The 16,490-nt window shown below is 35.8% G+C and overlaps 1 protein-coding gene across 1 annotated transcript in view; it reads right to left on the bottom strand.

Annotated features, from left to right (window-relative positions):
- LOC145995748 (cilia- and flagella-associated protein 57-like) overlaps window positions 1-16,490 on the bottom strand; it is a 57,233-nt gene that overhangs the window by 2,757 nt on the left and 37,986 nt on the right. The window contains exons 11-17 of the mRNA XM_083132018.1: window positions 13,454-13,638; window positions 12,257-12,356; window positions 10,264-10,445; window positions 8,477-8,627; window positions 7,333-7,476; window positions 4,915-5,130; window positions 116-295 (exon numbers count right to left, since the gene is read on the bottom strand). Of these exons, the coding sequence (XP_082988144.1) occupies window positions 116-295; window positions 4,915-5,130; window positions 7,333-7,476; window positions 8,477-8,627; window positions 10,264-10,445; window positions 12,257-12,356; window positions 13,454-13,638 (1,158 nt within the window). The remainder of the gene's footprint in view (window positions 1-115; window positions 296-4,914; window positions 5,131-7,332; window positions 7,477-8,476; window positions 8,628-10,263; window positions 10,446-12,256; window positions 12,357-13,453; window positions 13,639-16,490) is intronic.

Raw genomic sequence — 16,490 nt, forward strand, 5'->3', positions numbered from 1 at the left:
AGACACCACAATAACAGAACCCACCTTATAAACATGTTAAGGTATCAACAAAGCAAAATAACACATTCCTAAATGTATAACCTAAAATCTAAAAAGTGCTACGAATATAACTTACTTCCATCAACTTCATTGTGTTTCCTGCTTGAAGACTTGCACCAGCTTGAAGTTGTCGTTTAAGAGTAGCTATCATTCTCTCCAAATGCTCTCGTTGCCTTTCAAATTCAGCCTGCGCTTCCCTGTCTTTCGCTTTATTAAGTAGCATCTCTGGATCTTCACCATGTTTATGGTAGATTTCCTTTAAAATTCCACATGAGATTATTACATTAAAAATGTATAATCCACAAATTGTGCATCAATACTGATGCAGATGTATTGGTTTTGAATTTGAATTTAAAAATTTGGGTGTGTCAGCACTTAGGCTATTTTGACCCGTCACTTTATACAAGGTCCAGCCACTTACCTGAACTAAAATGTAACCAATAACATAACTGTAACGTTGGAAGACTAAAATATTCTGACTTAGGTTAACACAACTAAAATAAACATAACTGTAATGTCGTGTTGTAACTAAAATATTAAAATATTCTGACTTTGGTTAAAAGCCGAGGCTGTAAAGAGGTACTCAGCACACATAAGGAAAAGACACAGGACAACACACAGAATTAAACTGGCCAGGACCAGTCGCCAGAGCCTCGTTCGTCTGCAAAATGCAGTCCAGGGTGTACTACGTGGAAGTGAGGTTGACAATTGGGTGTACTTTGTGGAAGGTCACCCCGCAGATGTATTGGTATCAGCAGATACCAGTGGTATTAGTATCAAAAGGTATTTGTTGAAATTTATTTGCTGATACTTTTCTGGCATGTTGAGCAACTCTTTCAGTCTAATTATCATGGAAATATGCAAAATTCAAAGTTTGGATTTACTTTGCACCAGTATTATGTGAGAAACTGCATTTTGTGATTACATAACATGTATTTTAAAATTTTCTTGTGCAATTCTTCAATATTTTAAAGCAAATTCTTGGTAAACTGATGTAACTTCGTTATCCATGGAATGTCAAACTTATTATTTTTTTCAGGCACCCTTCACTGAGTACTCTTATACTGTAAATATCAAATGTTTATTATACCTGCCGCAAAATTAGTTTGGTATTGACAGCTGAAGGAATATGCATCATGGTGTTGCCATATCATGCGGTACGGTACGGTACAGTATGCAGTGCAGCTGTCTGACGTTGTGTCGAGGAAAACATGTTATGAAAAGGAACAACAATGATGAAATGTTATTGTATTTCGAGGAAAACAGAATAACAATGATGACAACAATGATGAATGTGTTATTGTTTTCTTTCTTCATTTCCATCTCCCTTACAACATGAATGAATTAACGAAACGAGCATTGTTTCCTTTTCAATCCATTCTTAAAATATTGAATATATACACTTGCAACCATTTATTTCCGAAGTCGCCGTTAAAGTCTGCCCATCTTTCAATTATACCGCAACTGAATTGCACAAAGTCCAGTTGGTGGGGTGTCTGACTTGCATGCGGGACACCCATGGTGGTTTGTGGAACTCTTTCAAATATCCCAAGCAGGCCTCCCCGATGGCCTAGTGGTAACGTCATCACCTTGTAATTAAGGGGTCCCGGGTTTGATACCCGGTGGAGGCACATGGCACAGTGGTTCGGATGCCACTTTAAACTGTAGGCCTAGTGCCGATTAGCCTTCCTGTGAATAAAGTGGACTTAAAACAACAAATCAATCAATCAAATATCCCGAGCGGCTCCGGGGTCGACTCAGCCCAAGTGAGTACCTGGGGCAAACCTGGGGTAAAGGCGGTTGGTGAACCACATCACCGCATCACCTCCATAATATGGCCTAGGTCGAGGTCGAGAATATGTGGAGTCCTAACTCCACATCCCCCATATGCCTCCATAGTTTACTTTATTTTGCGTCCATTAATTTTTTTTGTATGAGAATCCCAGAGATTTTATGACTGTTCTTAAAGATGTTTTCCCAGCTTGAAAAAGTCCCGAATCTTTCAACGAAACAAGCAGTTTCCCAACAGTGGGATGATCTTTCCTCCTACAATAAGAGTAAATATGGCAACAAATAGCATCTTGCCAAAAGGTATCTAAATTTGTCACGTGTTTACTGATATTCCTCTTCTTTCCTGGGGTTTCCAGTTTTGAAGCCTCGCATTTATTTATTCATTTCTACCACATTATATTTTTCTTTCCCTATGGTTGTTCTTAGACATGCCGACAGCAGCAGCAGTCATGTCCAGAACTTTATTTACAGAAATGATTGGACCCCCATTGCTTTTCTCTTGCTCAAATTATTTGCGCTCAGAACACACCATCTACCGCGTTTGGCCTTTGAGAGGAATTCCTTTTTCTTTTAGTGCATGGCCTCTTTGGTACATTGTCATCTTGAGTATTGTCTCCTGTGCTTGACATTTTTCACACAAGCACACGACATACTCAAGCAGAACACAGAAAAGTATGTACAAAAAAATAACACACTAACAAAGAATACTCTAAATTCAATAAACACTAAACAAACGGACCGGTTAAAATATCACAGCAACACAACACAACAAACAAACAACACGTCCTCTCCCAACAAGATGAAAACTGATCGCAGGAAGAATCGCCCGATAAGCGGCAAGACCGAGATAAACGTTTTCTGTTGCTAGGTAACCAGGGCTTGGGTGAAGCACTGGGAAGATTTTGATTGGCTCACATGCCAGCAACCCACCCTCCCATAGTGGAATAGACCCACTTTCTCCATGTGCTTCACAAGGGTCAATACCAAACTAATTTTGCGGCAGGTATAGCTCCCTCACCAAAGATAATGGGACTCAAATTTTTGAAAAAGTGAAAAACGAGTACTTGCAAAGAGCTATAACTAAAAGAGAAAACCAGTAACATAGGTCAAATATTTTCTGCTAAAACTTTCAATGTATATTTCTTTCTTTAAAAAAAATATAGCTCTGATATTACTGTCCTCCCTGCTAAAAAAAAAATAATAAAGCTGTCTGCAAAGGCCAAAAATGCCAAAAGTCATGAAACAAAAATGACCGTCATTTTTAAACAAAGTTATATAAAGAAAAAATAATAATGCCTGTTTTAAACTACCCTTGCATAGGGGTTACAATACCAAAAAATGTTTCACAATTGGGAAACAGTAGTACATAAATACAGAGAAACAAAGTACTCACTTTTTCTGTGAAACTGTTTTTTTTTTCTTCATAGTTCATTTAATTTCAGTGGCCACTGACTGCCACCATCCTCATTGGAGCTTGTTATTTCCAAGAGTGCAACAAGAGTGAGCACTACCTAGGTAGTTTCCCTGTATTTATTTGAAAAATGTTTTTTTTGTTGTTAGGCAATCTTTTTTTTGGGGGGGGGGGCGGGGGAGACATGATAATTGATATGGTTTGATTTTACTGATTTATTATTACGGTTATTTTGTAGAAGTTTTGACTACAGTTGAAATCTGACCTATCAACATTCTAACAAGTTCTAAAGGTAGGTAGAACAATAGCTAAAATTATTTTTCAGTATCCAATATTTGAGAAATGGATAAAAAAGTAGTACATATTTGTTGTTCTTTTCTAATTGAAACTGTTATCTTTCTGAGTATATAACAGGTTATTTGATAAATGCACATAAAATCAAATAAACTTATAACATTTCCCAAGTTAATTTTTTTGATCCATATCTGAGGGAGAGAAAGAGACAGCAAATTAATACACTGAAATGAAGTACTCGCTTATCTGTTGAACCAGTTCCTGAGAGGATGATGGCAGTGGTCACCAAAAAATAAGAAAAGTCAGTTTTGTGGATAAGTAAGTACTTCATTTCAGTACTTTCCCAACCCCCATGTCACTTACTTTTATTATAAGGGCAAATATTCCTCAGAGATTAAAATATTTTGGTGCTCATTCAATATATAACCGGAAATATGTTGTAACAAATATTTATTACAATCAAAAGAAACTACAGTACTGTTTCAACATACAGTGAAACCTCGATTTTACGTTTTTCAGGGGACCAAGCTGAAAAAACTTAAAATACGGGAAAATGTAAAATCGATGAAAATTTACAAAGATTTTACTATGTTGGGACCATGAAGATTGAATGTATAATGCAGGAAAATGTAAAATCCGGGAACATAAAATCGGGGTTCCACTGTAGTTCCCCCCTAGTTCAATGCACCTACACCAGCACTTGATAAGTGCACAGATTCCACAGGAAAAAAAATCTTTTGGATACATGCGTAACCAGTCATACACCGCTGACTAGACTTCGTCATCATTCTAGAACCTCGATCCACTTAGTTCAACTTTCAGTGGGCCAAAGGTGTGGAAATAGGAAGGTGCGAGATCGGGTGAAAATGGAGGGTGGAGTAAGCACTCAAACGTTAGGTCCTCGATGGTAGACAATATGACACTGGAAGTGTGTGGTCTCGCATTGTCATGGAACAAAAGCACACCAGTGAACACGTCGTCTCTGCACAATGGTTGGCTTTAGTTTCTCGCGCAAAAGGTTCGAAGTACGTGGTACGTGGTATTGTTTACATTATGATTATGACCTCTGGGCAGTACCTATGAAATAACAGCGGGGAAAGAGAGGCAAATCATCTCCCGTATCAAGTCCTCCACTTGAGCAATGTTGCTTTCCGTGACTGCATCTCATGTAACTGTTTCCCAGCGGGCTGTGAGCGAGGCAGGCGTGCCAGCCCCAGCTATGAATATCTTACAGATGCCTTCACAAAATAACAAACATATAACAATCACGGTCGTATTTTAAATTTTTTATACTTCTTTTCCCGTTATTTATCGAATGCACCTTGTACTTTGACACAAGCAACTGTATTAAATAAATATGAACAATATTACATAAATACCTTAACAGCTTTCTTTAATTGTCCAGGCTGTTGTATGAGACCTGATGTATTGTGCAGATCAACACGGATTCGCTTTAACAAGGCATCCAAATCTCGACAACGGTGTTTTTCTGTAGTCAGTTCATGATCTGTTGCAGTTACTCGATGGTTCAAATCATCTATGTGCAACTGCAATGTTGTATTCTTCCTCTGAAGTTTTTCCAGTTCTGTCTCCATCTGCAATAATAATAATAATAATAATTAGAGAGTGGATTTTAAGGTGCCAAATTATGGTCAGGAAAGGGAAAAAAAAGGTTCTGAAAATGTTTTCAAAAAGGTGCAAAAAAGATGCTGATAAAATGTCTTTATTCAGGTCTAAACCAGTTTCATTAACATTCTTTATTCAGCACTGTAGCAAATTATATAATTTATGGTAAACATGATATAATTTATATTATACCATATTACAGCTATCGCTCTGCTCTATAGGCAGTGGTGGCATTGTCTCCACGTAATCAAGGAGCCCTGGGTTCAATGCAAAGTGGAGGCACATAGTGGTTCGGATCATATTCAGGACTCCTTGATTAATTTCATATAGGGCTGAAGAGACATTGATGCCGATATATTGAAATCAGAAAGTACCAGTTGGCATTTATTTCCTGATAATTGATACTTTTCTAGCATTTGGGTCTTTTGCGTGATCTGCAAAAATGGCATGTGACACTTTTATATCCTGGAAATTATGCGAAATTTGAAGTTTCCATTTTGTATTTTGCACCAGTATTATGTGACAAACTGAATTTTGTGATTACGTACATGATTAATATTCTAATATAATTCTTCAATATTTTAAAGCAAAGCTCTGATAAATTGATGTATGTAATTGGAGTGAAATATTCACACACTAATAACAATCAATATTTTGAACAATTTTTAACTTACAATTTATATGATGGGAGTTCTTCAGAGTATCAGCAGTGGTATGGACCTAAGTCCTATTTACATACGTATAATGCAATATTGACTTTTAATTCTTGTACAACGTATTAGAACAAAAATACCAACCTGTGTTCTATTTGAAATAAAGGAATTAAATGATAATAATAATAGAAGAAATAATGTCAAATGGGACCATAATCCTAATGACATCCTTGGCACAAATCCTTAAGGCACTACAAGATTTGAGTAGGTAAATAGCCACGTTTTGTGAACTTTATTCTTATCCTGACATGGCTATTAGAAATAATATGTTAATTAATATTTATTTGTTATTATTACAATTTGAAAACAATATCAAATAATATAAGCTGAAACAATGACTTTCCTCAACTATAATAATAATTATGAAACCATGTTTGGTAAATTCAGATGAAGTTATAATACTTGTAAGAACTTTCTTTATAAGCAGTCACAGAATAAAAGATTTATTCAACTCACATTTACTGGGGTAATTCTGATGAAAACCCAAAATGTGAAATAACACATTGTAATATTAATTTTTCATGTTTCTGAAAGGTGTGAGGTGCATTTTCCTACCCTGATTTGTCACGAAATAATGCGGAATAAACTGCAAAATGAGAAATAGACTCTTAAACATGAAATTTAGAGTTTATTTACCAATGAGACACTTTCTGAAGTCAGAATTATCCTGCGAGTTATGCAATTCAAGAAAAATTGATTTATTCTGCTGTAAATATTTGAGAAGCAAAAATGGACCCCTTTATACAGGAATAAACTTAATATTCTGGTAAGGACATAAATGTGCTATTAGAAGGGATATGCTTATTTTGTGTAGTAAGTGCAGTTTTTAAATCAAATTTGGGATTATATTCACATTTTTAAAACCAAAATGTAATTTTATATACCACTTTTTCACCACTATAACAGTGAAATTGTATTTTATTTACTGCCTTTGAACCCAAAATTGACTTGGTTTTTGTACAGAAATTTTGCTTTTTTATTTATCGAAAATATGTGCCTCTAGTAATTACAATTGAACTAAATTGTTAAGACAGCTATGTACATGAGTAAGGATATGGTGGAGTTTGTGTTAAGAACAAAAGTTGCACATTTAAAATTGTTGTTTTCAAACAATGGGGTGCATTAATGCTGTAAAGAATGAACTGTCACAGTTCTTCACTTATCACACGCCGTCTCAGTATCGGAGCACATTAAACAGTTCATTCAAGGTTACCAAAGGTTTCAGGTTTGAGTCTTCGTGTTCCTTTGTGAGAATCCCTTCATCAATTTCATCTAATCATCATTCATCCCTATTGTTGTAATTAACGTAAAGAAGCAGAAAAGCAATACAAAATCAGAAAAATATTCAACAAAAATCCAAAGTTTAAGGCAAATATTAAATCTGGCACAACAGAATCTGGAAGAAACAAACATGCAAAATGAAGAAAATCAATAGATCAACAATACAACAATACTTACGTCCTGAATCTGCTCTTTCTTTTCCTTAATTTCTCTTTCTCTAGGTTCTATTTGATTCTTCAGCTCCTTTATTTTGTAATTTAGAACAAATTTGAATTTCTCAAGTTCTTGATTTTTTTTCTTTAAGTCATAAATTCTCTTCTCCTACAAACACAAAAAATAAATAAAATTAGTCCCTTTGATATCAAATAATTAAGTACTTGTGTAATATACAGTACTGTGAGTTACAACTGAATCAAGGGATAAATAGGTCTCAACAAGAATCTTCATTGGGTTTGATTCTCTTTTCAAAGCATATGCCTTAAATCTATAAAACATTTAGGTTTGATGCACGGTGATATATATTGTAATTTTGAGCAAAAAAATTACCCATTAATTAAAATACATGTCAATGCTATGCTCTCCTTGTTCTTGTGCATGTTAAAATATCTAAAAGAATCCTGACAAGCTGTTATTTTAAAAATACAAAATTCTCATTCTATAATTTATATCAGTAATGTTCTTCACATGTGATAGATTACCAACAAATTGCAAATAACAAAGTAACTCTCATTCATTGTTTAATATTCTCATATTTACTCTAACAATAGGAGTATTTCACCTATGTCACAAACTGTTTCATTGTGGCTTTGAGCAGCCGCGATTGAGGCCAGTTCTTGTAAGCATACAGAATTCAAGCGGGTGGGCGGGAGAGACTGACACAGGCATTTGTAATCTAAAACAAATGTGCAGTTGATGCAGATGTAACGAATACTACGTGGTGCACTTTTCCCTGCAAACAACATATAAAATTTGCCACAAACATGGTGGAAGTGCGCATCCTGACGGCACATGAAACCCACCTATGCTGGATAAAAAATTATCTGATATCTTTCCACCTTTCCATAATAGCAGACTTCATCCAGATTGAAAACTTTGCATTAATAGAATAAAAGGCTGTAACATTGTATACAGTCAATTTCAGGAGTTTATTATTTATCATACCTTCATTCATAACTTCCACTTTGATATGAACTTAAAACAAAAGTACAATGCAACAATCAAGAAAATGAAAAGTTATTTAAATTTCCCTCATCTGATAATCACTAGAACACATCTTGCTCTTGTCTTAACCATTAATTAAAAGTGTAGTAAATGTTCAAACCTTATCTTGTATTGTTTCATCCCTTTCAATTATCTCTTTCTTCAGATCTGTAATATCCTTCTCCAAAGACTTAATCATCTGCTGAAATTTGTCCTTTTCTATTTGCAAGGCCTGGATATGGTGCTTACAATCCTCAATCTCTTTCTGTGTGCTGTGAAAAAAAGGGAAATCAGTGAATCTATATCTATTCTATTTTGGTTATATTGGGTTTCTTTTCTATGCCTTATTTTGAAAAAAAATGGAAAACACAAAATTTTAGAAAATCATAATTATGAGATATTTGAAAATTGGGATGTTCCCTACTGGACCCCTAATTGCCACACATTGTGGGGAAGTTTGTTTTGTTTTCATTATTACATGTGAAAGTAAAACATGTTGGTAAAAATAGCTTATTGAAGAGTAATACCCATTCTAAATTACATCACATAATTTTTGGAGGGGAAAATCAATTTTTTTTTAAAAAAAATGCATTTGTTAAAAGTAGTAACAATACATATATTGCTTTGTGATTTGAGTATGTCACACCCTCATATAAAAAAACCCAGAACTGAAATATTGTATGTAGTTTTGAAGAAGACACATTAGTTGTTGTGACGTGGTGGTGGTTAATACAGGGTGTTTCAAAATGATCTGAATGATAAAAACACATTCCATGAGCAATACAACATAATCACCGATTGAATATCCCGTGAAATACATTCGAACACATATTTAAGTTTTTTTGGGAACTGTCCCAGTAGTTCTCAATTTTGCCACTAGGTGCCAGGCTGATTAATTGTAAAATGGCTGCCAGTGGTGAGGAGAAAACACTTTGCGAGAGTAGGTCGGTCGTGAGCGTGCAACGTCAGTTTCGTACACGATTTCAAAAAGATCCACCACCAAAGAACTCTATTAGATCCACCGCATTAGTGCCGCAGTGCAAATTATTCATGCGAACATTGTGAAACATGGTGAAACATGTCTGGATGCAGTTAGATTACCGTATTGAAGTGTGCAGAGTGCAGGGTAACGAAGGGTGCTTACATTGAGCATTTGTGAGTTAACTCCACGATAACCACTGGCACTAAAACTTGAACAGTTAAATTACATATGTATGAAGTTGTATCTTATTTCGACAATTTATGAATAACATATAACGGCTTGAAATCGTTCACATCATTTTCAAACATGCTGTATATTGACCACCTGTCCATAGCACAATACAAGCAGTGGTCTAAATTTTTGCCATTGGTCCTCTTAAAAGATAATGCAGAAATAAGCATAAAATTGGCATTTAAAAGTACACATAATTTCATCAATCCTATGTTGTGGCCATATCAAAATATGTTTCCTACACAGGAGGAGATCTGTATTAAAGGAAGTGTTACACAATAACTGGTGTCGTTTCAAATTTGACATACACAGTTTGCTACATGTGACATTCATGATAGGCGGGCAATAATGGCTGAAGAAGGTTTAAAGAGCTAAGAAGCTGACTGCTTTTATAATAGTCTTTATCTTCCAAGAAAGTCCATGGCAATGACCAATTGATTGATTTGGTTTATTTTACTTCCCTTTTCTGCCACTTCTGGCTGATCGCGAAGGTAAGGATGAGTGATGATATGATGAAATTAATTAACACCCATGCCCAGGCTGGGATTCGAAGCCAGGACCCCTGGTGTTGTAGCGTGATGTGCTAACCACTCTGCTATGGGGGTCTGCTACTCTGATAATAATGAGTGGAAATTCTGAATAGCAAAAGGTAGTGATAGAAAATTGGGTAACAAGGTCAATTGGGAAAACAATACCTGATTAGCTTCTTCTTCAAAATGCCAGCCTCTCCTCTTAGTTTAAGATTTGTTTCCTTTTCATCTTTAAGCAGTTTCTCATAGTGACTTCGTAGCTCCACTATTTCTCTGTCGGCATCATCTTCGACCTGTTGCTTAATCTCTTCATGTTCTTTAACTTGGTGCCGAGCCTCTTCTCTCAGCTAGGGAGCATAAGTAAAAAAAATAAACACATTAACTAGGCGATTAACCATTGCTTAATAGTTTTACCCAATCTTTATAACAGAATTCTAATATCTCTGTAACACTGGCGGTATTTATGTTTGTGCATCTATCCTTTGTTTTATTCAAAAAAGACTTTTACACAAAAACACTTATTAGCACTAAAATTAAGCTTAAATATCAGCTGTTTTGAAGTAACAAGTTACAAATAACAGTTACAGCTACTTTTTTGTATATTTCAACAGCATAAAGAATAATCAACTGCAATGAACAAACTTATAGTTTCATAAGTAACATAGAATTTTTATCTTCATGACATTTGTTGCGACCAAATGGTTTTTATGAGGTAATTTTTTCAAGTATAAGAGTTTACTTATAAACTCTATATTTTCATATTTAAACATGTTACGATAATTATAATTTAATTAAGATTAGTGTTAATTTAATATGGTCATAAATAGAGAAAAGAACAAACTGCTTACAGTTCATACATGTCCTTCTATGGGTTGTAGATAATCTAGATTGATTGATTTGCTTTATTCTACTTCGCTTCTTGTGCCACTTTTGGCAAATTTGCGAAGATGGGGATGAGTGATGAATTTGATGAATGGACACACACACAAACATCCATGCCCAGGCCAGGATTCGAACCTGGGACCCTTGGCATTGTAGCATGATGTGCTAACCACTCCACCATGGGAGCCAGTGAAGATAATCTAGAATAGTCACTTACAGTTACATATGAAAGTGAACATTGTGTCATGTAAATGGGCAATATACAAGTTAGAATCAATAAATAATTGATCGAGTTGGTGTTTGAAGTCCACTTTATGCGCAGTAAGGCTAATTGGGACTGGACTTATAGTTTAAAGTGAGATCTGAACCACTATGTGCCTGTGCCTCCATTGGGTATCGAACCTGGAACCCCTTGATTACAAGGTGATGATGCTACCACTGCACCATCAGGGAGGCACAGGGTCAATAAACAAGGTAACAGGGTCTATAAAATTGAGATTAAAATTAATTATGGCTATAATTTTTATATATAGCAGGTACCGAGTTATAGTACTTCGGGCAGCTTGTAGGGAGTAGCATTATGAAGTCATCAGTGGGATGGTTATCAAGATAGTGGAACATCTGGAAACATGGAGGTCCAAAATGTCATCTTGTTTTTGCATGCCAAGGGGCAAAAACTGCTGTGAAGATGGTATAATGTCCTGGAAACAAGTGTGAGTGTGGTGCCATTTGCAAATGGCAGGAATTGTGAGTGATGAACAGTGCTGTGGACAGCATCCAACATCAACCATTGGTGAGTACGTGTAATGAGTGGAAGTGATGATTCAGGAGAATAGGCAAGTAAGATTCAGGATAAAGGTATGTTCAGAAATCCACTTGTCATCTATTTTAATTTTTTTGATCCACCCTTGTATATCTGAAAATATTCATATAATATGTACAGATGAAGAAGTAATAATGTAGTTGTTTTTGCACCAATGTTTGTAATATTTGTATTCTCATTGTTTGTTTACTAGCAAAAACATCTTAAACATTTTGCACTACCTAATAAAAAGCTTTGATTAAAAATCTATAAACTTCTGTTTATAGCTCTTTTAAATAAAATTGTATCACTGTTGCCTATTCAAGTTTGTGAATAAAATATTAATGGGATTCTACTAAATCCTGGATAATCTAAGAATATAGTTTCCCATCAATCAGCACCCTGAATTATAAATATTAATATTATGCAGGGCACCTCTGATGTTTAAAAATATTACAAAATCTGTTGTCTTACCTCTTCTAGTTGAACATTCCGTTCATGTATCTGTGCTTTAAAATTCTCTGTTAACTGTTCCAAAGCTTGCTGCTTATCAATTTCCAGTGCTCTCAGTTTCCTGTTGTAAAATAATAACAATACTTAGTAATATACAAGGTTAAAACATTTGGGTTGTAGTTTCCAGTTGTTTAATGCTAAAAGCAGTTTGAAAAAAAAATGGCTTTCCTACATTAGATAACATGACACTGGGTATTCACAATCTTGGCCATTTTATTGGAGATGATGTAATCAGTACAATACTCCAACTGCTTTTAACTCCAATGTACCTATTCATTAGAGGCTGGGTGAACTCCAGAGCCACTTCATGCAGGGACAAGGTCAGAAAATTCCTAACTTTAGATCACCCACCACAAGAACTGAACCCAGGTCTCCCACATGGTAGTCAGTTCCCATACTGGCTGCACCACTGTGGCTCCAAACTCTTACTAAGTAATAAAGACCATTTTTGACTTGTACTTACTTTATTCTCAGCTTTCACCACAATATGTGGCTTCCTCAGGAGATAGGACAAGAATAGTCAAGATTTTAGGATTTTCGACATGGGAAGGTAAGTTAAGGTTAAACCTTAACTTACCTTCCCATATCTTAAATCTTTACTATTCCTGTCCTATCTCCTGAGGAAGCCACATGATGTGGTGAAAGCTTGAGAACAAAGTAAGTACATGCCAAAAATTGTCTTTATAACTTAGTGAAATGATGGCATGTAGTGTACGTTATGCCTTATCCAAATACTTATTTTTATCTTTTACTTCACTGCGTTATTAATTCTGTCCACCACTCTGAATAAGAGATAGTAGCTATCAACAATTCTTAGGTGCACTATTTTAAGAAAGTATACTGGTTTGGGTTTCAACATCACCCTCATCCCCTCACCTGAGAAAGGCTGAAAGAGTGAACATATCACATATATAAAATGAACATGTGCCAAAACAAATAATAATAATAATAAAAGTAATTGGAAACTAATTACTTAAAATATTTATCAATCAGAGGGGTGGCTGGAGACTAAGAGAGGGGGGGGGGGGTGAGTGAGCGAGCGAATGAATGTGAATGTGGGTTTGGTTGTATTTAAGTGTAGTGCTGTGAAACTTCTCATCAGCACTGCATTCTGAAATAAAAAACCTATGCAAAATAACAACTTAACTCCATACTTACATTTCATAATCTTGAATTGTTTCATCGAGCTTTTTCTCAAGGGCTTCGTATCTATTATATTCGACAATCAGCTTAGCATCATACGTGCTTTCCAGCTTGTGCACAAATTTTTCGTGAACTGTTCGTTCATTTTCACGATCATTATTCATTATAGTAACTTGCTGGATATGATCATTGCTCGATTGCTGAAATAAATATGTCATTTATACAATTAGCTCACTAGAAGCAGTTCTATAATTCTTAACTGGTACAAGGAAATCATAAACACAAAAAAAATAAAAAGGGACATAGGACATTGAAAGGAAGCTAGGAGGGCTTAAAGTCTCCTCATCTCACCAACTATCTTAAGCCCTATCCTTACTTACAAAAAACAATTCAAATTCACAACAAAGTCACAATGATTCAGCAAGCTCTCTTTTTTTCCTTTTGAACATGAATTTTAGCCATCTTTCCTAAGCTGGCTAAGATTATACAATTTTATAATCACATTGATGTACGCCAATAAAAGCTTACACCTTATTCTGTAGCACACCAGCATTTACTTCAATAGCGAACATGTGCTCATATCACATCGTACATTCTCAGAAACTGAGCAGATTATACAAACGTGGGGCGACCCAAAAGGAACCGGAATAGTTCGCTGCTGGGCAGGCTCATTGCAGTACATGCTTCTGCCGCTAGATGTCTTTTGCAGGGACCCTTCGGCATCAGTCTGCCAAGCGGCGGAGTCGAATGAAGTCATGGTGAAACGTAGTATATTTCTTTGTTAAGCGTCTCTCACTTGTTTGTCAATTTTTGTGATGGCTGGAAAGTTTGAACAATGTGCGGTTGTGAAATTGTTTTGTGTTAGGGAAAATGGCAGGGCGAACAGTTATAATGCTTGAAACAGCTTACAAGGAAGCTGCTCTGGTGAAGACACAAGTTTACGAGTGGTTTTCCCACTTCACGAATGGTGAATTGTCATTTGCAGACCAACCTCGCTCAGGGTGACATGTCAAAACAATGCTGATTCCTTTTTCTGATGCAAACGGCATTGTTCACTCAGACTTCATTCCTAATGGTCAACCTGTTAACCAGGCATTTTACTTACAAGTTCTGAAACGTTTGGTTGACGAGATGAGATAAAAACACCCAGAGTTGTAGCAAAGTGGGGAGGGGTGGCTTCACCACAACAACATGCCACCCCACAAAGACTTGAGTGCGACACAAATTTTAACCAAAAACAGCATGACCCAGCTTATCCACCTGCCATATTTACACGATCTTGCTCCGTGCAACTTCTTCTTATTCCCCCAAATAAAAAAAAAAGTCTTAAAAAAAACATTTTGTGAAGAAAAAACGACTGCGGCATCTCTTTGCACGAGTTTCAGCACTTCTTCAAAAAGTGGAAAACATGTTTAGACGGGTGCATTGCATCAAATGGACAGTACTTTAAAGGAGATTAAATTTGTAACACCTAAAAATAAATATACAATTCTTTATTACAAAATTCCATACACACATGTGCACTACGAGTATGCTTGTATATATGTTGCAGGTCATGAACAATATTGATATATCTATGAGAATCCCTAGGTTGGACACTATGTAAGAGAGGATTTTATTAATACAAAAATTTAGCACATGTTCATTTCTGAGCACTTCTGCTACCATGTTCACGAGTACATGCTCATTTTTATTGGGGATGGACCGATATGAAATTTTTGTTGACACTGATAAAAAGTTTTTTGATAGAGAGAACCAATATTCAATAGACCCATAGTAAAATTGAAAATGTTTCTTGTAGAAAATGAATGGTTAATTGATCTCCTTAATTACTATGTTTGCAGGTGAGTGAAATGAGCTTTGCCTTTGAAAAAAAAGGGACTACATAGTTAGGTATTTACAAAACCAGGAGATATAAATTGTATATTTATAATTATAAAAACAATAATACAATAGCATAATTTTGCACTAAATTACAAGCTATCTATAGATATATCACATGGGAAAGTTATTGGTAATTTTACTGATAAACTGATACCAATAGATTATGGATTAGTTTGTCTTATCCATAATTTTTACTCATGTAAACACATTGAATGTTACCTGGATATTCTTCACTGCAATGGAACCCCTCCCTTCCCGCTCCAAAGAAGTGACTGAAAATACTATGAGAGTTACACTTGGAAAATGACACATTTTAAGGATGGGGCAGATCTATAAACACACTGATTCATCAGCAACATCAGTGCCGGATCTACGAGCCGCAAAACCCCGCACTGCAGGGGGGCCCGGACACAAGTAAGCCTTTAGGCGGCCCTCAGCCATTGACATAGTACAGGGTTCATATATGCGTATGTAAAAAATAAATGTATGTACTCAGGGGTACAAAAACGAATACAATATATACAAGTATAGGTAAAGTTAAGGCCCCACACATTTTAGATGTCGACCATCTTGTAGGTGATGTGATCAGTACCATGCTGCAGCTGCCTTTACTCCCGAAAGGTACCATTTGATTTGATGCTGGGTGGGCCCTAGAGCCACTTTATGTTGGGACAAAGCCGAAACAATTCCAACCTTAGATCACCCACCCAGGGTTTCCCGCATGGCAGTAAGGCTAAAATCAAATGAGGCTAGAATTTCACGAGAAATGAAGTGGTGAAGGTTTCTTGAACCTATCTTTAATCAGGAAAAAGTTACAGCAGGATTGTAACAAATGTATCATTTTCCAGGTGTGAGAAAACTATGTCATATACATATGTCACATCACCCCCTTCTCATTTAAACATTTTGAGTTGAATTCAATATAGCGGTCACCAATATGGCAGACATCTGCTTGGAAGACACCAATGTAGTTCCCCCTAGGCCTAACCTGTTTCTATCATGACCACTTGTACCATGCCTAACTCCTTTACTTTTTATAGGGGGTGCTAAGGGGCTTTTGACTCACCCTCATGTGACTTTGTCAACATGAGATCAAGAATTACACATACATTATATATATGTGTGTGTGTGTGTGTGTGTGTGTAAAGTGTAAAGGTAGGTAGGTAGA

Source organism: Lepisma saccharinum, chromosome 1, assembly GCF_977018435.1.
Source record: "Lepisma saccharinum chromosome 1, izLepSacc3.1, whole genome shotgun sequence".
Taxonomy (NCBI): Eukaryota; Metazoa; Arthropoda; class Insecta; order Zygentoma; family Lepismatidae; genus Lepisma; species Lepisma saccharinum.